Genomic DNA, 22,672 nt, shown 5'->3' on the forward strand with positions numbered 1-22,672 from the left:
AGTTAGATTGCCCTGCAGAGTTCTGTGCTTGAAATATTGGCAAGAAAGTGTTTTAGTTAGAATTCTAAATTAAATAGAAAGGATTCCACCTATCTGTTTTTCGAAACTGTAGCTAATTCTTGCTTGATTTAAGAACCTAATTACTAAAAACAGAGCTCTGAAAATCTTTTCTTAACACAGTTCTTGAGAAGAGCAGGAAATAAAGTGGTTAGGTCCAAGGAGACACCAAATAAGAAATTGAACATACATACTAATCAGTTCCAGTTTCTTTTTTTATAATATGAGGTCCTTCAGGCATCACCTTTTGCAATTTCCTGAGTCAACAGCCTAGGGACATAATGCAATAAATCATTGGATTGATGATAGGAAAAACCATGAGCTTGTTGCTGTTCTTAAAATTGGATTCCGAGAACCAGATTTTTAAAAGTATTTCAACTCCTAAGGGTTTGATCCACAAAAGGACACAGATTTTTTGATGGTCAGCATTGCATCATGTAAGGGTTAGATGCCTATTTCCTAAGGTTGACTGCATATGTTGAACAAGGCACATTATCTGCTTATACAATGTGTGCAAAAAAGTAGACATCTCCAGCTGGGCTTCCTGATAGCTGCCTAAGCTAATCAACAAGAAAACACTGAGACTAGAGCTGTTTCTTAAATCCCACCTCTCTTGAGATACAGGTGCTTAACTCTTAGCCACAAGGATGAACAGTCATGACCAGCAGCTCCCAACCCCTTCCCTGGCTCAGGTGCCCATTCTGAATTTTAAAGGAGAGTCACCAAGTGAGCGGACGTCACTTTTTCAACACACAGATAGAGGAAGGGGGGTTACAAAAACTGAAAGAAGCTCAGAATTCAGCACACGTTCAGGATGTGGGAAACAATTACTGTTCTATCTGAAAGGATTCACATAGTCCTTGTCCACTTTCTGGCTACAAAACCCATCCAATGGGCTGTAGATAACTCTCTACCAGTCTTGCTGCAGCACTGCTACTGACGAAAGAAAGTCTACATTCACAGCAGCAGACAGAAGGAGCATCAGAAAAGAAATTACTGAAGTCCATTCATCAAGACCATTACTTAAGAGAAGCTGCCTGATGCCCATTTCTTGCTCAAAGAGATGTATTGTCCATTAAAAGAAAAAACAAACATAAAAATGTTAAAATTCAGGTATTTTTTCATTTGTAGTTTTGGTTTTCTTTTCCCCCTACTGAATGAAAAGACATTTTAGAAGCTTTCTGGTTGAGTTTTGCCTTTTTTCTGCAGGGATCAAACCTGCTCTAATGAGTTCAGGATTTACTGAGAGTTATTTAAGAACTTTAGCAGACCTGGAAAAGCTGTAAAGGACACAAGGGTGGTAGAAATCAGGGAAGGGCTTCCACCTGAGCACTAACTGGGTGTGGGTTTGTAATCCTGAAAAAGAGGTAACTGTGGGGCTTATTGCAGAAGCCTTCATAGTCAAGAGAGGAAGCTGAATTGGTGGAAGTTATTAACTGTTCCTCATAAGAAATAACGAGGTATAAAATGAAACTAGTTCAGAACAAGCAAAAGAAGCAGTACTGTAGTGTAGCTGATGAGTAAGTCATCGCCACAGGATGGTCCAAACCAGCCTATGTAAGAGAAAATTTTGTCAAAACCAGATAAATGGCTCTTTCTTTACCTTACAATTGTAATTAACGGACAGAACATTTCAGGGGGAGTGCTAGGTTTAGTAGTCATGCCTATCTTATCAGCAATTGAATTTCTCTTAGTGAGGCCTCTTTGGCTTTCCTTGCAAAGAAAGATGTTTCTAGAAGAGTCAGTAGAAAAGATTATAGCGTTGCTCTGGTTGAGACCTGTCTCAAAATGAATCACAGCTCCCCAAACACATATTCAACTCCATATGTCTGTTTACTTCCCTCAGCGCATGAGAATGGGCTTGATTGCACGAGAGAGTTCTATAACACTTTTCAAGAGAGGGAAATAATGTTTTCTCATAGAAACTGCTTCTTGTGGCTAATCCAGAGATATAGCACAGCCTCGAGATAATGCCTAAGGAACTGAAAGTCTACTACCAATACACAATGTCTCCATCTGCTGATTGGTAACAGAGATTTCCATAGCCTTTTGCATAACCCGATGGAACGCACACTGCTGGTGCTGTGACAGATGGGTGCCTGCTTCCAAGCGGGAAGCAGACCTTTTGTTAAATCTGGTCTCTAAGTACAGCATTGCCTAGCAACTGTGGGAAACAGAGACAAGGCAAAGCATCAGAGAACATTTCACCTGGTGCAGCTCAGGCCTTGGGGTTTTTTGTTTGGTCGGGGCCATGTTAGTTTTTAAAAGAAAATACCCCAGTTTAATCCCGTGTAAAACAATATTAGGTCATTTATGTCTTATCACCATAGAAGCAAATGATGTTCTGACAGGAGGAGTCTCAGGATAACATTTCCCAGAGAAGAGCACTGTTTCAGTGATTATGAAGAAATTCAGACCCGGTAATGAATGAAACGGAAAAGACCCTTATCTGTTTGTGTATTTTGTTACAGCTTTGTCCTAAATCTTCATCATAAGGAGTTATTAGTGTTCCATATATGCCATTAAGCCCATGGCACTCCAAAGGGGCATCAGCATGGCAGCACTGCTACTCTTTCTCTCATCCCTTGTAGCAGCACTTAGTGTCTCTTTCCTTCTTCTTCTTCTTCTTCTTCTTCTTCTTCTTCTTCTTCTTCTTCTTCTTCTTCTTCTTCTTCTTCTTCTTCTTCAGACATTGCAGAGTATGAGCTGAAGTTCAATAGTGACTAATTCAGAGTTTACCTCCTCAGAAAATTCTGGGTTAAATAACACGGCATTGGCAAGAGTCTGTGTAGCAAATAACTTGGTTAGCACTTTTATGCCAGCAACACCAAACTCCTTTACACAGCCTTGGATGTGAAATCATGGCTATCTTGAACGGCTGTCTGAGTGATGGATGGCTGCTCAGCTAGGTTTCCTGTACGCACTGCTTCCCTACACTGAAAAGTCCGGGCCACATTTTGTTTAGCATTGACTTGCCAGAAAAAAAAATCTTCCTCTGTATATGTATGTAAGAGGAAGACAGAGACAGAGAAACTGCATATGGTTTTATACAATTACTAAGGTGTACTGAAACTGCTGAGAAAATGAGGCCTTTCCTAAAAATGTATTTGTTTTTTCTATATACGTCTAGGGAATATATACTTCAAGGGTCATGGCAAACTCTAGGCTGAGCTCAACTGCCTCAATATACTCTAGTGCCAGCTGCAGCAAGGCTGGTTAGCGGAGACCTCAAACACCTGAACAACTGCAGCTGGAATGCAGGTGAGGTAGCCCAGGGCACGTCGGGTGGCCCCAGCCCACCCCGGCAGGCAAAAGCAGAGCCCCCTGTCATCTCCGCGCCTCGTATAATGTAGGGAGTTCTGACTCAATTTTTATTTGCGTATAATATAATGCCAAACATCTCATCAGAGCTCTACCACCATTTAAGCCAGCTCATACAAGTTTCTACGCTCCTGCTGGGTGCAGTCTGACCTGCACCATTTCAGAGGCGTTGAGCAGCAAACCGTAAGTACGTGCAGCGTCTTGCTCGCGGAAAGCAAACTCTGCTTTAATATGAAGCAGTCAAATCAGCAGGCAAATAGACTGGGTTTCGGCATGTCCTTAATATTTCTGAATATGAAATATATCGGAAAATAAAAAAGACTAGCACATTCTGGGCAGGGCAGCACAAGCTCTAAATAAAGTGGCGCTGAACATTGCTGCTCGTACATTGGTGACTGCCGTGCGGTACACAAACACGCAGGCTAACGCTAAACTTGAATCTACTGGGTTATTAATAACAGCACAACTAGGTCAGCAGTGTATATTGAGTGTAGACCAATTTGTCATGTTTCTTGGATAAGTTTGCAGCCAACCCTAAGCTTTCTGCAGTTGTAAGTAGACCAGTATTGAACAGGAGTGTTTTAGGTGATGTAAAGCTTATGCAAATAATCTCTGCACTAGAGTTATTGAGATGCAAAGGTGCTCTAGATTTCTATTATGTTTAGATCAATCAAGGAGGACGCTGAGGCTTATATCTGGATTCAGAGGCCTAAGCATCCTGATGCAGTCTCAAAAATTAGAAATTCTGTAAAACGTGCTCTGCATGAGAGATGCCTACCATACTGGATGAAATCCTTAAAAAATGTGCAGTTGCTGTTGTATCTTTAGATGACTACTAGATCATCTCCAGAGGTCACTTCCAACCCTGACCATTCTGTGATTCTGATCAGTCTGTGACGTATCTAAAGGGAAAGTAACCCCCTTTTAGAACAGAACTTGATACAAAACAAGAGAGGGAGTTTTCTGGTACACTGCCTGATCTTAGTGCTGTGATGTCAGTCGGCTGCACAGCCAGCCTTGCCAGCTGCCTCCTTCTGCATCAGCCTCTTGATAGGACTGACTGATGTATTGCAATATTGGGTACTACATCATCTAACTTCTAGGCACCTAAAGCAGTTAATGGACTTGATAGCAGGTTGGTAGCTAGTTATTTTGTATTTGTGTTGAAGCATTAGATTAGAGAAGTCTGCACAAGATGCTCACTCAAAGTAGGCAAAGTCAGGCTCCTTTTCATGACTTAAGTACCTTATTATGGCCTGGAGAAAGGATTTACAAACTGAAACACTTTCCTGAGGGTTGGTCCTAAGGTTGGCTCTAAGTACTTTTCTTTCAGCAGATGAATGACAATCTCCTCCTACAAACGCTGTGGGATAAGTTCTCGCTGATAAGCCTCTATTCTAGTCTTTTTTTCTTCCTAAACAGATTGGTGGTCATGTTTTCTTCCTCTCTTACAGCTCTGCAGCTACTATGATGCAACATATTCAATTCCACACAACAGGAACTAAAGTAGTTTTGGAAACTCTTTTTCTAGAAATAATGGCATCTGAAGATTTGAGATATCCTCCTCTTCTCCCAGCCCCACCCCTCAGATATGCTGTAGATGAGGAGAGATTTTGAAGATTTGCTTTTTCTTCTAAGCATGGAAAAGGGGATATAGTCTTTCTGTTCCTAATTGTTTAACTATATTTTCAACATAAATCATGCTCTGCTCTAGTTTTATAATATGACACACACTCCATTTTGTTTTGTCTAAAATACTTCAGAATTTTTTATCTTTAAAGTCTTTCTTGTTGTTATACAGCAACAAGACCACGCACAAGATGTAATGATTCTGAATCAACATTTTCTTTGGGTGCTGTGCATTGAAACTCAACTTATTTTCCATTATTTGTCTTTCTGCAACAAGACAAAAATTCTTATAGAACAGAACAATTGTTGTAGCATTCTGACAAGTCTGATATATATGGTACATTGCCACAAAAGAATACCTAAGAATGGCTATACGAACCTACAAATATGCTTTAGAAACTCTTTGCAGGAGCTAAATCAACATACTATTAAAACTCCAAATACATATTCAGTATGTGTGTTTTTAAAGAAAACTTTATAAATATGCAAATTGAAGATAAACAAATACAGAATAAAATGCACTAAGAAACTGATATGTAGACAAAGGTTTATTTACACCATACAACATTTTAAATATTTTATACACAGCTGCAGCAGAGAAAGCTACTCTGAGCTTTCCAGAGAAAACTGCAATAATAAAGATGTGAAATATATTATTCATATAAAAGTGAGATTATTACTTTATTGCATTTAAAGCAATGAAGAATGTAGCTCAACAGACATTCATTTAATGACAAAAACTTTGCTTTTATATTATAAAGTAAAAAGTGTAGTAATGGCCAAACAGACTGTTATAAACTTTAAAAACTGCATAAATATGTACATTGTGCTTCATGGTGAAGTTTTTTGAAAACTAAACCAAATGAAGCCGTTACAACATGAATCGTTGCTTGAGGTTTATCTATAAAGATTACCTTACAAATCCATTCCACGGGTACTTACAACACACGATGGTAAGAATTGTACACCTGGTTCTCCACTAGCCGCACTAGTGGGAATATACTGTACGAAAAAAAACCACTGACATTTGGCACAGGAAGAGCCTGACATAAAGTAGTCTCAATGTTCAGACAGGAGCGTCAGGATTCCCAAAGTCTCTTTATTGTCAGTGCGATGAATCATTTTGCTTTTGTTTTTGTTTTGTTCAGTTTGTTTTCATTTTTGTTAAACTTCCGTTTGAAAGTCACCTTCTTGCACATCTAAAGGCAAGTTCAGACACTTCTCCCATTCTGCTGGTCTGAGTTCTAAAGCATCTTTTGCCTCTGTGTCTAATACGTTTATCGTTGTATAGTGTTGGTAGTCGCCTGTGGTTTTGTAACTGTCCCACGGAGCCTTGTTTGGTGCCGAGTTCTCCTGAAGACCAGAGAAGAAAGAAGAATTAAAAAAAAAAAACAACACAAACCCAACCAAGAACAAATTAATGTGTTTTCTGTTTATAAGGCTGATTGTTAATGTGCTCTCATGAGACGGAGAAGCCGGAGAGTGGAAATGACTTTGCAGGGAGCCAGGCTGGCAGGTGTTCAGCGCTGTTGCGACTCTTTCTCTGTGAACAATCAACACTTTGGCAGGCTCCTCACCTGAGCTGCCAGCTAAGCCCTTTCTTTCACAGGAACCAACGTACATGAGGAATGGCCGAGTGATCCAGTACCAATAGCCATCTTTTTAATAGCGGTTGTGTAGGAAAGTGGGATAAGAGAAGGGAAGGTGATTGAGAAGAGCTTGCTGCCTGAAATATGGAGTGGTTTGAAACAGAGATTGCCAGCTGGACTTTAAACTGGGGCAGGTGCATGACAGAACCACCGCAACCTAGTCCTTGAAAATGCTGTGAGAGCTCCCTTCCTTTACAGGCTGATGAGCTTGTGGATATCAGGATTAACAGGCTGAAAGCTGGTTAATTTCTACGGAATGATTATTTTTTTTTTTTTTTTACTGCTAAGTTTTATAGAGTAAAAGACATTATGGACTAAGACCAATTTAATTAGTGATTTCTGCTGTAACATTGGGTGGGATTTAATTGCCAAACCCTAACGTTTTTGCACCATTTTAGATGTCTTTGGATTTTCTGCCTGGTCCCCAACTATCTTTCATGAGAGGTGTGGGTCTCCTTTGAGTCCTGTGTCATCACTGCCCGTACCACGCTGTGGACTGACACCTGAGGCTCTCGAAAATAGCCTGAGATGCCTATGTTTAGGTACCTGGATCACTCTCTGACTGTATCACAGATAGACCATTCGTCTAGGCAGCTTTTGTAGCAGACCTTTCAAAAACACAGTGCCGATGCGAAACAGTAAAGACAACTCTTCCACTGAGATTCCCTTTGAGATTTTGAATTAAGTCAAGCTTTATGTGGACAGAAAATCTCAAATAGGGAGGTGAATGCAAATTTTACATGTCAGCAAATCTCAGAAGGGGGAGTGAGTGAGAACTGGGTGCAAAATAACACATATCACAACTAAAGATTCATCAAAGAATCAGGGCCAAATTTCTGCTGGATTAAGATGATGTAAATGATGTAAATCCATTGGCCTCACATCTGCTTAATACCTCTTCTTCATGTCTGAGAGCAGCTCTTCTGAAAAAGTTATAAATACAATGATTCTAGCTTAGTTCCATTTCATATACAATTTTCACATTATAAAATGATATATAAAATTATTACTAATCATAATATTACTGCTAACAAATATGTCACACTAAATTAGCTGTTTTAATTAGGCAGAATCAACTATTTCCTTGCTCTCATTATCAGATGTAGTCACGGTGTTATGCTTGTGTGTATGAGTCTGTGTGTATAAATTTGAATTATGATGATAGCAGAGTCAACTCGGGATAATTTAATTTTTGCTTTTCCCATGGTAAATATTTATAAACCTATTATGGAAAAGACATGGCATTACAGAGACCCTGTGTGCTTTCTGGACCGTCTCACGTATAGGTGAATCTAGCTGGACTTGTTGGTAGTGACTAATTTAATACCTGCTTAGCTATCGAGAGGAAAAGCCCTATTGGCCAAATCACACTAGTGAGCTGCTTTCTCTATATAAATTCCTTTATACTTGGTGGGCACATGCAGATTTGAAATGTGTTCCCTACAGTTCAATTACTTGTCATCTATAATGATGTCAGTGAGTTAGTTATGGTCTAGTTGTAAAACCTAATGAGTCTCGTCGTAGGTTAGATTACTGAAAATATCTTTTGTTCTAATTTCTCAGGGCATCTAAAGGTAGTGCCGACTGAGGTCTTATCAAGAAATATACTGAATTCAAGGGAGTCCTGTTTCATTGTTGTTGTTAAGGATCCATCATATTTTAAACATCTAAGAAGGAAAACTTACCATACTGCCTGATTTTGGTACATCCCGAAATCTGTCCAGCGTCTGAAATTTCTGATTTAACTCTTGAAACAATTCCATGTGCCTCTTTCTTGTATGCATGACCTTCTGCAAAATGGAACATAATTGCTTATATTTATAATTGAATCTGGGCTTTTTTAAGAAAAGCATTATTTTCCCCAACATAACAAAGTAAATTGAATTTGGCAGGGCCATCTTTTCCCTATAGTCGACCAATGGAAGTGAATTGCACTGAGCATTCTCTCTGCTCTGTTTAATGTTTTTCCTGTGTACAAGAGACTGGTTTTACCCCACATTTTTTGAGTTGCTGAAATTAAGGGACATTGGTTTTGTCCTTGCCTAGAAGTATTTTGAAAGTGATGGCAGTTTCTTAGAAGGATATTTCTCTTGCACTTTAGGAATATTTTCTATAATTTCTGTTTTCAGTATGGATGCTAATATTTTAATTTCTATAGGAATGCAACAGCAGTTTGTAACGGTCCCTATCGGAATAGTTTTTATGAGAACACTGAACTCAGAAATCTTGGCCCAGATGGAAAAGCCCCAAATATTATGTCTGTTTTATTAGACGTCTTCTTGTCATTCAGATCTTCATAAATTGCAGTTGAAATGGCATTCATATTAAGAAAAGTAGGCACAGTTTTTCAATCTTACTTGCTTTCTTCTGTCATGCACTGGGCAATTGGAAACCACTCTTCCTCCAGCCTACCCACAGGGCACTCTTCCACATAAACTAATTACAGGTCATTCCTGTGCAAGAGGTGGGGACCCCAAACAGCCCTCACAGTTGCAGGAGACCATTGTCCATGTATCATCTGCCTCGGCAGCTACATGGAGAGCGAAGCCTGGTTTCAAGCCTCGGCTGTAAAGCCCACCATCTGCATTGACTCCAAACAAGTTCACGCTCAGGTATGGATTCAGACTGGCCACTGAAGCAAAGCTGAAGGCTGCTTACCGTTCAACCAATCTCATGGTTCTGTGGTCTGGTTGGACACGGGACAGGAGGGACTGACCTCAGTCCAATAGCAGATGGGCTCAGCGTGGCTTTTCTTAGGCTTTTGTAACTGCCTGAACCTGAGTTGCAGCCGTGGCAGCAGCCAATAATGTTGATGGAAAAGGAGCAGGACACTAGCCTCTATGCACACCCACTAATTGTCAAGCCTGATTTTCCCTGCTGTTGTACATGACAAACCCTGCGAACTTAAGTACGCAGTGCCTGAGCATGACCCTTCCCAGCAAGTAACACTTCTGCCAAGTCTGGGTTCGTACCTTTTAAAACGGAGTGGCAGTATCTGAACCTAAATAATGCTTTACCAATACCCATTTTAACTTTTATCTTTCACTTGCATTCCGTGTTTATAAATTTCGTGAAATGTGGCTGCTCTCTTGATCACGCATTTCTACCGCTATGCTGTAATAAGCAAATCATCCTTAATATAGCTGCACCGTAGCTTGAGAACTCGTTTCACTTCTGAGAACAGGAAATTGGCAACATTATTCACAAAAGAGACATGAGATACAGCAAGCAATTAAAGATCTATTAAGTTAACACGAGTTGTGGGGTGAATAAGGGAAACAATTTTTCAGGATTTGGTGAGGAACTCCTTGCAAAATGTAATTTAGCTAGAGATAGCTGATCTAAATTTATGAGGGGAGTTTCACTTAAGTGACTTCCTAGGCATTCTTTTAAGCGACTGCTGTTATGGTAGACAGGGATATGTGGCAAATTTCATATACATAGAATTTAAGAAAGAAAGGTCCAGCCTTGAAGATTACAATTGGCTGAAATAAGGAGACAAGCTCACAGGAATAAAACAGATTTGGTAGGTTAAAATACTGCCTCTAAAAGCAGGAAATAACACATGACTGTGAAACAAGTATCTCCAGTTGGAAACTTTTTAATAGAAGGCTAGGGATATAAAGAACCTTACTTCCTGATATTTTTCTGAATCGTGTACCCAGGAATTCGTTAAATAGCAAATATGAATAATGCAAATGTCTTAGTTCATTACATTATTCCTGAGGAGAAGCAGGTGGGAGGAGAAATTAAACACTTGCAGTGGGAAGTCTGCCAGAAAAAAGGCTTTAAATTTTATTCTTAATAGCAGAATGACTGGTATGCACATGTACCTATGGATCTTTTCATTGCTTCATGTTTTCCTGGCTTCCACTCCATAATTCCTACCCACTGACACCCGCTCCTCCCCACTGCTTATAAAGAACAATCTGAACTGAAGGTACAGTAACTTAAATTTCCAACTTTAACCCTTCTTTTCTAGACTTCTTTTAAATTCCTTGTCAGAAAGTACCATCTTATCTCCTTTCTAGAAAATATGCTCTGTTGTGTAACTCCTTCTCTTTTATGAGAAAATAACCCACAAAGCATTTGTGGGGGTTTAATCTGTTTTCTCTAGTAAATGGGGAATGTGGAAAACACAGTTTTATCAATCTGAGACGTACATAAGTTTTATCAATACAAAGCTGGAGATCTTGACCAGTATATATACTAGGATGATTGTAGTAGCAGGATGAAAACAGGATGGAAAAGGAGGTTCTCATGGTGCCCTTTTAAAGCACACTTTATTTAGGTGCAGCTGGGGATTTGTCCATTATTGCCGCATCCCCTCCAGAAGCACCTGAGGTAGCCACCGGGCTACAGACACACATCTTGTGTGTCTGTACAAGAACTAGGGAAGTGATCATCCATCCCCCTGTACTCGGCACTGGTGAGACCCCACCTCGAGTACTGCGTTCAGTTTTGAGCCCCTCACTACACTGAGGTGTTGGAGCGTGTCCAGAGAAGGGCTACAAAGCTGGTGAGGGGTCTGGAGGACAAATCTTATGAAGAATGACTGAGGGAACTGGGGTTGTTTAGCCTGGAGAAGAGGAGGCTGAGGGGAGACATTATCACTCTCTACAACTACCTGAAAGGGGATTTTAGAGAGGTGGGGGCTGACCTCTTCTCCCTGGTGACAAGTGACAGGATGAGAGGAAATGGGTTCAAGTTATGTCAGGGGAGGTTTAGATTGGATATTAGGAAACATTTTTTCACTGAAAGGGTTATTAAACATTGGGATAGGCTGCCCAGGGAGGTGGTGGATTCACCATCCTTGGAGGTGTTTAAAAAAAGGGTAGATGGGGTACTTAGGGACATGGTTTAGAAGTGTTTTTTGTTGGGGTTGGTTAATGGTTGGACTTGATGATCTTAAAGGTCCCTTCTAACCTCAGCAATTCTATGAATTCTATGATCTTCTTGTTGCCTTTCCTGCTGGCTCCCTAACTCTTGTGCCTCACACCCTAAAGAGGGACAGATTGCACTGACACCCCTTCCACATTTTTACACCTTCTCACAAGTAACGTCAAGGATGTGTTTTGAGAAGACTAAGCCTTACTCTGATGACCATCTACTCTCAGAAGAGGATTCAGAGTGTGGATAGCTATCATCAAGATGAGAAGGACTTCAAACATAACTCTGTACCCAGCTCCCTTTTTCATTTATGACAGGGTTTTAGCTGAACTCTGTCTCAAGCACAAACATTCTCATGAAGATTTGTGGTCAATCTTACGAATAACAGTAATGTTAATAATAATAACAACAACAGTAGTGTCATTCAATTTGCCTTGGAGATTTTCTGTATTGTCACAGGTAAAAATACTCTCTCTCAAATATTGTACAAAACAGCTAAGTGAAAAGAACAGATGGGGGAATGCCTTCCCAGCCCTACAATGGAAACATGCTGTGTTTTCAAGATGTTATAGGTATGTTGCCAAACTTAGGAATGGGAAAGGATTTTTGCCTGCAGGCAAATTTTTTTCGCTTTTGTCTTCAAGAGATGTCTTCAGGTTAGTAAGAGAACAATTTTAAACTTTTGTGTGAGTTTGTAATGTTGTTATAATGAATAGCTATTGCAGAAAAAATGCCGAAAGAATGCAGCTCCAGCAATTAATGATCAATTCAGCATTATTGCTGGTGAGAGCCTACCGGTCTGTGGATAGAAAAGAAGACATTCCAGTATTCACACTTTGACTGTGTATCCTTGCTCTCCCTCATGGGTGGAGCTCAAAAAGAGACAGAGATAACTTGAATCCCAGGGAACAGGATAATAAGGCACTTTTTGGATTTTTTTGGTATAAATGTTATTATCAGAAGCGATCCAATGAATGCCTTATAAAAAGGGGAGAGTGGGGTGGGTGGCTGAGTCAGACCCTCCCATAGAATTTAAAGGTAATTGTGCTCTTGCATCCTAAAATGCATGTCAATAATACTATTTAACTCTCCTGTATGTTTTTGTAAGTGTCAGTGCACACCTATTATAAAGTCCTCCTGGGAATTTCCAGAGCATCTGTATTTCTGTTCAACATAATTAGAATGAATTTTATTTGATCTGACAGCTAAGTATTAGTGCTGAGCCTTCACGAAAAAGCTGCCTGTCCAGCTTCAGGGAAAACCGGAACATAATGACTGGGGTTGGAGGGCACTTAGCTGGGGTTACCACAGCCAGCAGCAGCAAGGATCCAAACCTCCCAGACCTATGAATTTTGGTCATGTTTTGTGTAGTGGACTGCATGAATGAGTCTAAACTAAACCTTGGTAATAGCAAGAGAAGAGCTGTAAAGCTGTTGCATGTTGTCTGTTCATTTTAGCAAACTTCAAAGTTCAAGTAGCTTAGTCAATGTTTTGCAAAATCTAATAGTGGACAGTATATTATTTAGCATTTATGCTTTCTGCCGACAGACTAAACACAGTATGTTACAGTCTGTCTTCTTTTTTTCTACGTAAAGGGATAATTTAAGACTGTAATGGTAAACTATTTAAAAAAGGAAATCAAGATACAGGTGGCTCAGGTCTTGAGAGACTCCTCTCTAAGATCTTCGATAAGGGCTGGCCAGTTTGGATGTCACCTTTTTTCTCTCTTCCTTTCCTTTGACTAGAGACATAAGCTTTGTATACACTAACCGGCACGGTCACGGGACTTTTATTATTTATAGTCCACTGCAAAGGCCCTTTAAAATTACACCTGTATTTCTACATATATAGGAGATAACAGGGACAGAGACTGTTTTATGGCATTGAGCACAGCCCTGGTCTGCCTGTATTCACACTACATAGCAGCTGGCTTTGAGTTTTAACTGTGGCCCTCAGAAAAAAAATTGCTCGTCATGCGTTTTTTGTTCTTACTTCAAATGTCTATATTATGGTAAGTGTTGCATTGCAGCCCACTAGTACAGTGTTTGGGGTTTTGGTTTTTTTTTGTTTGTTTGTTTGTTTGTGTTTTTTTTTTAACAGTGAAACTGTGACTCTACTGTAGTAAGTCAAACATGTCCAAGACCATTCTCTGGCACCATCTAGCATGGTATGTTCTCCATAAATGCTACAAAATTCTCTTGGTCTTCAACATAAGAAGTCTACAACCAAATTGCCTGTTGCGAATGGTACCTAGGTTGCACTGGTTCCCTAAGGACATTTTTGGAACTGTTTGGAGAGACAAGGGTGATCCAGACTGAAATAGTAAAGATCATTCTAAAAATTAATCCATATAAAACCTGGAATTTTGGCACCCAGGAATATTCCCCCAAATGTCTTAAGTAAGATAGGCATAGCCTGAGGGTTTGCCTTGTATGGATATAGAGAGACGCATGAGAGGTTGAGGGTGTAGAGACTGTTGGGAGAGTATTAAAAGGAAAAGGACAGAGGGAGCCAAGCTTGACATAGTCTTGTCCATGCTGAGTATTTAGCATTTGTTATCCTCAGAGCCACATCCATAGCATTTGTTATCATTAGAACTGTGGAAAGACATTGTTTCAGAGAGTGCCAGCTGACACTGGTCACAGACAAAGCAGAGAAAGTGTTAAACGTTTAAGTAGTACGCCCAATCATTCTAGCTCAACCTCACCTCCAGGCTCTATACTATTTTGCAGTCACGCTGGTATGAAATATCAGAATAGCAGTGTTTTGGCCACACACCACTATCTCAATTCCCTTCATCAGTATGCCTTGCTGAGTGAAGGAATCTGGGTGGCTATTTGAACATTTTACGGCTTTTTTTTTTTTGCTTTACCTCAGACAGCCAGCCACACTACATTTTTAGAACACAGGAAAGCCCACAGACTTAATCAGAGGAACCATAAAACAAGGAGGTGAGATGGGGTTGGTCTGAGTCAGTACTTCTATAACACAGCAGCAACTGGCACAGTATTGTCACCGCTCTCGCTTCCTCAGCAGTCGCTCCCAACGGCCCCATCCTTCCCTTTTTAAAAACAAATATCTTTTCCTGCATTATAGTCATACTTCTAAAAGCATTAGGCCGTGGAGCAACACTAATGCAAACAAGACAAGAAAAAGATGTACGCATCTTAAATACGCTATGTGAGTCAAAAGGAAATACGTAATGCGAGGCCTTATTCTTGAGCAGAATGTGTACAGCATTGTTGGTGTTTATTTGGTGTTGGATTATGTTCTCCTGAGTGCTAAGAAGAATGTTTTAGTATCTGTTGCCACAGAGAACATTCTCACTGTGCATGGCATGGTATTCCTACCTTCCAATAAAGAAAAAAATATAATTCAGAATTCTTTATATCATTATAAAACTTCTGTTCATATTGCTTGTATTTAATTTTAGAATTGCCTGCTCATCAGAATTTTGTTGTTGATTCATGTTTTTTTTCTCCCTGTCTAGTCATTTATCCTAAAGCGTATTTAGGATAATATTTTCTTTTTATTTTCCTTAAACTTACTATGAGTCTTTGGTGCTTTATTTGAGATGTTACATGACTGCTTAAGGTAGTTATAGTCGCTGGGGGAAAATGACATAAGAGATTAAGGCATGATGTTAAACTACCAAGAAACCACAATTGGACACAGAAGGTCAGCATTTCAGCAAAAGCAGGTCACCAAAGCAAACCCTTTTCTCATTTCAAGGCTTCTGTAACCACCGCTATGGCTGTATTTTGCTAGTTCTCTCTCTTTTGTTTCTATGGACAAGAATCTGGAATCTGAAAGCTCTGAAAATACAGTTGTGCTTACAGCCCAGGACATAATAAAAAATTCTTTTCTTTGCACATGCAAAGAGAGAGGGTGATTTTTAAAGTTATGGTTGATATATACTGATCACTGGACGTTAAAGTTCAGATCTGTAGGTTCCACGTGAATGCTATGATTGCTCAACTTCTCTGGAGACAGACATAATGAATTATATCAAACTATTAACATGCATAAACGGACAACCTATGCAAAAACCCCAAATCCATAAATTATTAACATTCCCTAGAAAACTAACTGCTGCATTGTTTCTGGTAGAGATTAGAGAAAAAAAAACTCAAATAAACAAAATTTTAAGAGAACAGACTGAGGTAGAACAAAATGATCATTAACTAACACAACCAAACCTTCTGATTCAACGGGGTCTTAGTCTGAAATGATAGATATCCAACCTAAAGAACCTTACATGAACTTGATTTTTCATATCGCAAGTGATCCATAAGCTTTGGCAACTGCAGCACTTCATTGTTCAAAATTTGACACATTCATAATCACTATTTGGATGTGAAACTCATATGCCAGTAAATTAGTATTGAAGAAAGAGAGATAGAACAAATGATTGAGAATCTCTTGAACAAAGCAACCTTCTGCAACAACGTGGCCTGTCCTACAGGAGTGTCACACTTTTTCAATAGATAGATAGCCAGCAAAACAAAACAACAAAAAAAAGATGAAAATGAAGAGGCAGAGAATTAAAAAACTGAAATAATGATGGTTAATATTGCAATATGGCAGTTTGATCTCAGAATATTTTACAAACAAGTTGCACCAAAGTAGTTTTAATTAATTGCTCATCACGTTCTGTACACTACCAATTTAACAACCCTGTGACATCTACTGTGTCAGAAGGCTAAAATCCGTTAAATGAACACTTCACATTTACTTTTAGGAAAGTACTTTTAATAATCAGGAATAATTCGGTAAAACTTACTTCAAAGTCAAGGTCCGAATAACGTGATTTTCTTCTCTATTAAGCAGTAAAAAAAGAAAGAAAAAAGAGGTTGTATTAACAAGGGGACTATTCACCAAATCATATTAATGAGTCTAAATAACATTCTTGTTTTCCTATCAGATATATATTAGGTATTCTGTGAGAGGTTGTAGATTTTATCTTGATAATTTAAGATTAATGCATGACTTTGCATACTGTTTATTAGACCAGTATCATATTCTTTTCTCTGAAATAAAAAAGACTGCATTTTACTGGGATGCATAATGTGCATGTTATTTGCATGCAGTTGAACTTGTCGGTGTATAAAATATATCTATTTCTATACTTTCTGTGGTATTTGCAAATTATAATCATATTTATACTTTTACACAGCTGTCTATATGTATCTACGATTTAGATTTGTATAGGCATACAGAAATTCATTCTTTCCTACATCAGGCTTACATTGGTACAACTCCATTGATTTTAATGGAATCACTGATAGCAAAATCAAGCCGAAGCCATCTATGCTCTCCATAGCTTCAGCTTGTTTGTTTGCAATGACGATTTGGATGGAGAAAGCAATGATTTTGTTTTACACTTATGACAACTCTGAGTCAAAGCATCTGATATAAAGCAAGAATGATTTACTAGTGAAGCAATCACTCATAAAATGCAACAGAATATGATTGCTTAGACATATCACAAATAATTTAGCACAGATTTTTTTACAAATTCTAAAAGAAACCAATTATAAACTTAAACTATATCAGAAAGAAGAAGAAATATTATAAAGAAGAGATAAAAATATCTCTTTTCTCCTAAATGAATGCTACAAAATTCTCTTAGTCTGAATGGCTTGCAATAGACTAAAGAGATGTAGAAATAGCGGCTGGAAGAGCTGAAAAAAAGAGTGCAAAGAACATATGAATGGAAAGAAAAGATACATTCCCCTTCAGGAAGGAGAGTTAAAGGAAAGGAAAAGGACCCCCCAAAAAAGAAAAAGGTTTGCTGCTACAATTTAACCCTAATTTTTGTGGTAGGATAGGATGGCTTTAAGTCATGGTGAATGAACCTTTTCAAATTGCACCCAATTTCTGCAGTGAGGTATAAATCAAACCCATTAAGTGAAGATGAATAATGTTACTGTCTTCATTAGCCTTTGATTTTATTTGGTTTTACCAACATGCAGGTTTTAGTAAGATATTTTGGTTTTGTACAATTGAAAGAAAGAATTTTACAAGTCTTTCAGTTGTAGAAAGTGGAAAATGTTTGGTCTCCGAGCCCTTGATAATACCACTTTGCGACATATTGTCTGGTTTTGTAGTAAAGTTTTGATGCTCCAATCCACAATGACCTTAAGAATATCGCTGTAGCACTGTCGACACACTCTGATGGCTAAAGAGCTGGGAGACAGTATAAAAGAACAGTCTATAATACAATTAAAACAACCACCACCACCAAGCTTTGGAGAAGCTAGCTTTAATCAGCAAGGCTTGATTTAACCTAGCACACCTTATAAAGAGTATTTAAAAATAAAAAATTCTGCAAAAATAACTATCATGAAAACATGGAAGCAATAAAGGTCTTGAAGGTAAGAATAATATGAGAACATTATGCTCAAATTCTGAAAGTAACTAAGTTCTTACTTCTCACTCATATTAAGGGGGTGATGGTACCTTTGACATAGGCCTTCATCATTCCACAGTAAATCGGCACCTGAAGAAATCTATGTATTTCTAATGAGGAAGGATCTATTTTTTAAGGTGCAATTAAAGCACATGTACCACTGTGAAGGCTCTGTGGTTACAAAAGAAGAAATATGTACAGCAGATAATGAGGTGAAGTTTACAGTAGTAATGCTTTTTAAGCTATTTTTAAGCTACAGTTCAGTAATAAACCTGATATCATTGAACCATCTGACTGAGAACCCTAAGTGAAAACATGGAAAATTTAGGAAGAAATGTGTAATTTGCTAGATACTGTGATTTATAAAATTGGAGCATTTGTATTTTGCCTTAAGTCTGCTTGAGCACAGTGAAAATATCCCTGGCATAGCTGGATTATTAGATTTTGCAACCAGACAACTCTATCACTGTTTGCATGGTAAAAAGACATATCTAACAGACTGCGAAATATTTAACCGTGCTGTTGTCAGAAAGAGGCAACTATTGCAATTTTGCTGTTACATCGCAGCAGTTATGACCAAACAGGTCATACCACAGGTTTATCTCAGTGAGGATCTTTCTAGGGCTTAACAAGAACATATCACAAACATATTTATTTTAAACTTATATAGTAAGGAACATTTGTTCTGTGCTGGTGCTTCACTTTTTTCTGTGGCTGCATATGGTGAAATACAGCACAAGTGCTGCCAGAACTTATTCTCCTAAGACATAAAAAGTATGTAACTGCCACAGGTCTGAACAGTAGCAGCAAAGTTCTGCAAGTTTCTGAAAAACAAAGGGTGCTGGGTATGAATGTGATCCTTCACCAACTAAAGTCATCTGCAATATTGTCACTGACACCGCTAGGTACACCATCAGGTCCTCCCGGCTACTACATCATTGCCTTGAAACAACTGCGGTGTTATTTTTTGAGAGCAGGAACATATTCAGAAGCATGAAGTCATTGGGAATCTTGATTTATGAGGACGGAAGTTTTCCTTTGGTCCCAATTGAGAGTTGTCATTTTACTAAATTCCTCTCCTAGTTTCCGTGTGATATACAACAAGCTTAAAACATGCAAATCAACACTTTAATTGTGATTGTATATATACTCTTTTTCTTAAATGAAGTTTACTTCTTGTGTCCCTTTTGTCTGAGAAAAATGGGGTTTCCCACACATACGTAAATGCTTTCAAAAAATCAACCATCTCGCTCTTTCTACAATTTGAATTAATGAAAGCCAGCAGCTGGGTGAAGTGGAGTTGCGGGGGGGGGGGGGGAGCGGAAATCTCTTGCATCAAATAAGCTGCTGAACTGGTCACACCAGTATGTTTCTTTTCAAAAAGCTGTTCCTTTTACCCACCTGCAAAACTGAGAATGATTTTAGCCAACAAAAAAATTAGACTGGAAGCTGGTGGTTTTTTCAAGGATCATTATGAGATCTGCTTGAGTATTAATGTTAGTAGAATATAAATAACCAGTGACTGTAAAGGATAATATCTATGGTTTGCCTCATTTAGTATTTTGTATTTGACCAGGTTCTGCAGCGATGCTTCAGAAATAATATAGAGAAGGGCAAGTATAAAGTGACATTTCTGCTGCAATACCCTCCCTAGTTCTTCAGTAGTTTAGGAATTTCCTTGGGAGGACCTTACTCTGTTGACCTTATTAACACTTCTTTACATTATTCCATTAGTCTAATCATGTTTTAGAATGATTCCTAATTTTCACATCCAAAACGTGCTGAGGTAGTGAATTCAACAATTTAAATATGCATAATATGCCACAGGAAATCATGTTGTTTATCCCTTTGCCATTTCATTTGATGCTCCCGTTTTTTATGTTATAGGAAATACAAATAACCATTCCCTGTTCACTACTCGGTCATCTGTTCTCCAAGCTGAAGAGCCCTAATGCTGGAGACCTGTGAGGTTAACTAATAAAGGGACTGCCTAAAAAGCTGAAGCCACATGCAATTATTCAGCATCAGGGAGTTAGCTGGGATAATTCTGAAAAAGCTGAGGGGTATGGGTAACTAGTGAACTGCAATCCATGCACAATTAGCAATGCTACAAAAAAAAAAAAAAGGTCGAATCTCCATTTAAATGGGCAAAGGTGTGAATAGCCCTTTCTGAACAACTCCAGTGAGTTGCATTGGTGCTCTACACTGACAGAAGCCAAATCACGGCTGTAAACTAGGGAAATTTCAGAGAAAAGCAGCAAAAAGTACTTTTAAAAAGTTAATAACACTGGGTCAAGAGGAAAGAATAAAAGAGTGATACAGTTTGTTTAAACTTTAGCTCCGGAAGAGGCAAACACAGAAGCTTGTCAAGAAACCTTAGAAAGATATAAACACTGATAAAGCTGGTGTGAGAAAAATCTGAAAAGTTGTAATTCAGAAAAAATAAAAAAAAAAAGGAAATTTCAGAGATGCTGTCGGGAATAAAGAAAGTTTATGTAACTATGAAATAATCTTCTAAGGGAAACCGTGGAAGCCCTTCACTTGTGTCTTGAAAGTGAAGTTTGACTATGTATTAGAGAAATACACTGTAGAAAATGTTCTTGCATTGACAGAAGAGATGACCTGACAAGGTTTTTTCCATCTCTGATTTCTACAGCTCTTTGATCTTAAGTGATAAAATCCATTTTACAGCACCGCCACCCCCCCCACTACGTCCACAACAGGGCCAAAGTGAAACTCAGTGAAAAGAGGTCTGCAGTAGTAATTTATTTTAAATCAATTTTACTTTGTGCTAATCATGTATAGCTTCTCTGTGTAATTCCAGAGCAACTTTAAACTCTGCGCGCTGGGGGACAAAAATAGAATACTGAAGAACAATTTCCATACACCAGCATGCGCTAATCCGCTGGCACCAGGAAAGAGCTGCTCTCACTAAATGACTAATAAAATCCCTCTCCATCTCTGTAAAACGACAAATGCCTGGTTTTCTCCTTATTCTAGTCCGCATTACACCGCTACCTGATTAATTACATGAGATACTCCTGAAGATATATCGCATTGTGCAAAGTATAATTGAAACCAGAGATACCGTATTATGGTGAGGGCTATAACCATGCTTCCATTAATATAAAGCCTTATTATCAGCAGTTTATAATTCACTCTGAGATTAGATTTGACATACAAGATCCTAGGCTGGGGAGGATTTTTTCCCTGACCAAAATTAAAGGAAAATCTTTTTTTGCCCTCAGAGTTATGAAAGTGGAATGGGGATAGAGAGTTTTGATTTAAAATGCCTTTTGTGTGTATGTAACTGAAAAAAACCCTTAGCTTCTGAGTCGAAGATTATGTTGGCTATTAGTTCATAACATAAGCTAGACATAAAGCAAGCAAATTTTCACGAAAAAGTGGATTAGCTTTTTAATGTGGGAATTTTAAGTTTTTAAAATACACTAGCAAATTTAGCACATCAACACACAGCACAAACATAACTTTAGAGATAACTTCAATTTATAACTGTTCTGGCAAATTATTCTGGTTTGTTGCTCCGTTTTTTTAATAGGGTAACCTGTGTATTTACTCTATCAACAAAACCCACTTGTTTTGTGTTTCTGAAGGCTTTGGGGGGAAATGTAACATTTCTTAAAGGGATGAACAATTGAAAATATGTTTCTTAAGAATCATATGTAGTTAAGATAGATGCATATAATATAAAGTTTGAAATATACTCTAGACTAAAATTTTGGTTCTTTACGTCTTTAGTTACTTGAATCCTCTGCCTGATTCTACCCCCACTCCTGCTAAAATTAAGCAGCATCAATTTCTGAAATTGGAGGAATCTGAGACCTACTCACTCAAGTGAAGGACAGAGAGGGTTGTTATAGGGCTAGACTTCATTTCACTGAGAGTCACAAAATTGGCAAGAACTGTCTCCACAGCTTATTGAAGAATGAAATGAGGAATGGGAGGGAGAGAAATCTGAGAAACAGAACGCCTGAAAACAAATGCAATGTGGAAACATGATAAAGAGGAAATTCCTGTGCTGCTCATCTCTCTATTTTAGTTCTCTCTCTCTCTCTCTCTTTTTTGCTTCTCATATCGCAAATCAAAATGACTTCACAATATTTTGCTTTTGTTCTGCCTGATGCTCTGGTACTTTATTGACAAGATTGATTGTTTTAACTGCATATTTCTTCTCTCCTTTCTTGTTCTTGCTCTTTTCCTCATGCGTTTATTTCATTCTTCCTAACACTTTCATTTTAAGCTTCTTCTTCATTTCTGCCATCCTTCTTTTGCCTTTTTTTGGCTTATCTGTCTTTCTTTTCACTTCTCTTTATCTATACCTTTACTTCTAGTTTGCACCTCACTATCTTTAATAGATCCCTTTATTTTCTCAGCTGTAACACTTTTTTCCTCCTGTAGTCCCACATCAGCTATTTGGCCAAGGAGCTCTGGAGTTGACCTTCTTTGAACGTATTAACAGCTCTCATGAATTAACACAGAAGAATTATTTTGGTCACACAATCAACTTCCCATCTAAGAGCTTTATGTCTTTCTCCACATAGAGATGTCATTGCAGAAACTGAGACAGAAAAATAAAGAAGGAAAGTAGGAGACTGGAAAGAGAATTCTGGTCCTTTACATGACAAACAGTTTGGGGAGTCCTTTTCTTCCTGTTCTTATAAAGAAGATGCTCTTTTTTCCTTTTAATAAATGT

The 22,672-nt window shown here is 38.4% G+C and overlaps 1 protein-coding gene across 1 annotated transcript in view; it reads right to left on the minus strand.

The window, feature by feature from the left end:
- Positions 1 to 6,171: 6,171 nt before the first annotated feature.
- ADGRB3 (adhesion G protein-coupled receptor B3) overlaps positions 6,172 to 22,672 on the minus strand; it is a gene marked incomplete at both ends in the record, with an annotated part of 480,039 nt that continues 463,538 nt past the window's right edge. The window contains 3 exons of the mRNA XM_082480895.1: positions 6,172 to 6,360; positions 8,342 to 8,446; positions 16,330 to 16,365. Coding sequence (XP_082337021.1) covers positions 6,172 to 6,360; positions 8,342 to 8,446; positions 16,330 to 16,365 — 330 coding nt within the window. The remainder of the gene's footprint in view (positions 6,361 to 8,341; positions 8,447 to 16,329; positions 16,366 to 22,672) is intronic.

Source organism: Vanellus vanellus (genome assembly GCF_965231255.1).
Source record: "Vanellus vanellus genome assembly, chromosome: 3".
Taxonomy (NCBI): Eukaryota; Metazoa; Chordata; class Aves; order Charadriiformes; family Charadriidae; genus Vanellus; species Vanellus vanellus.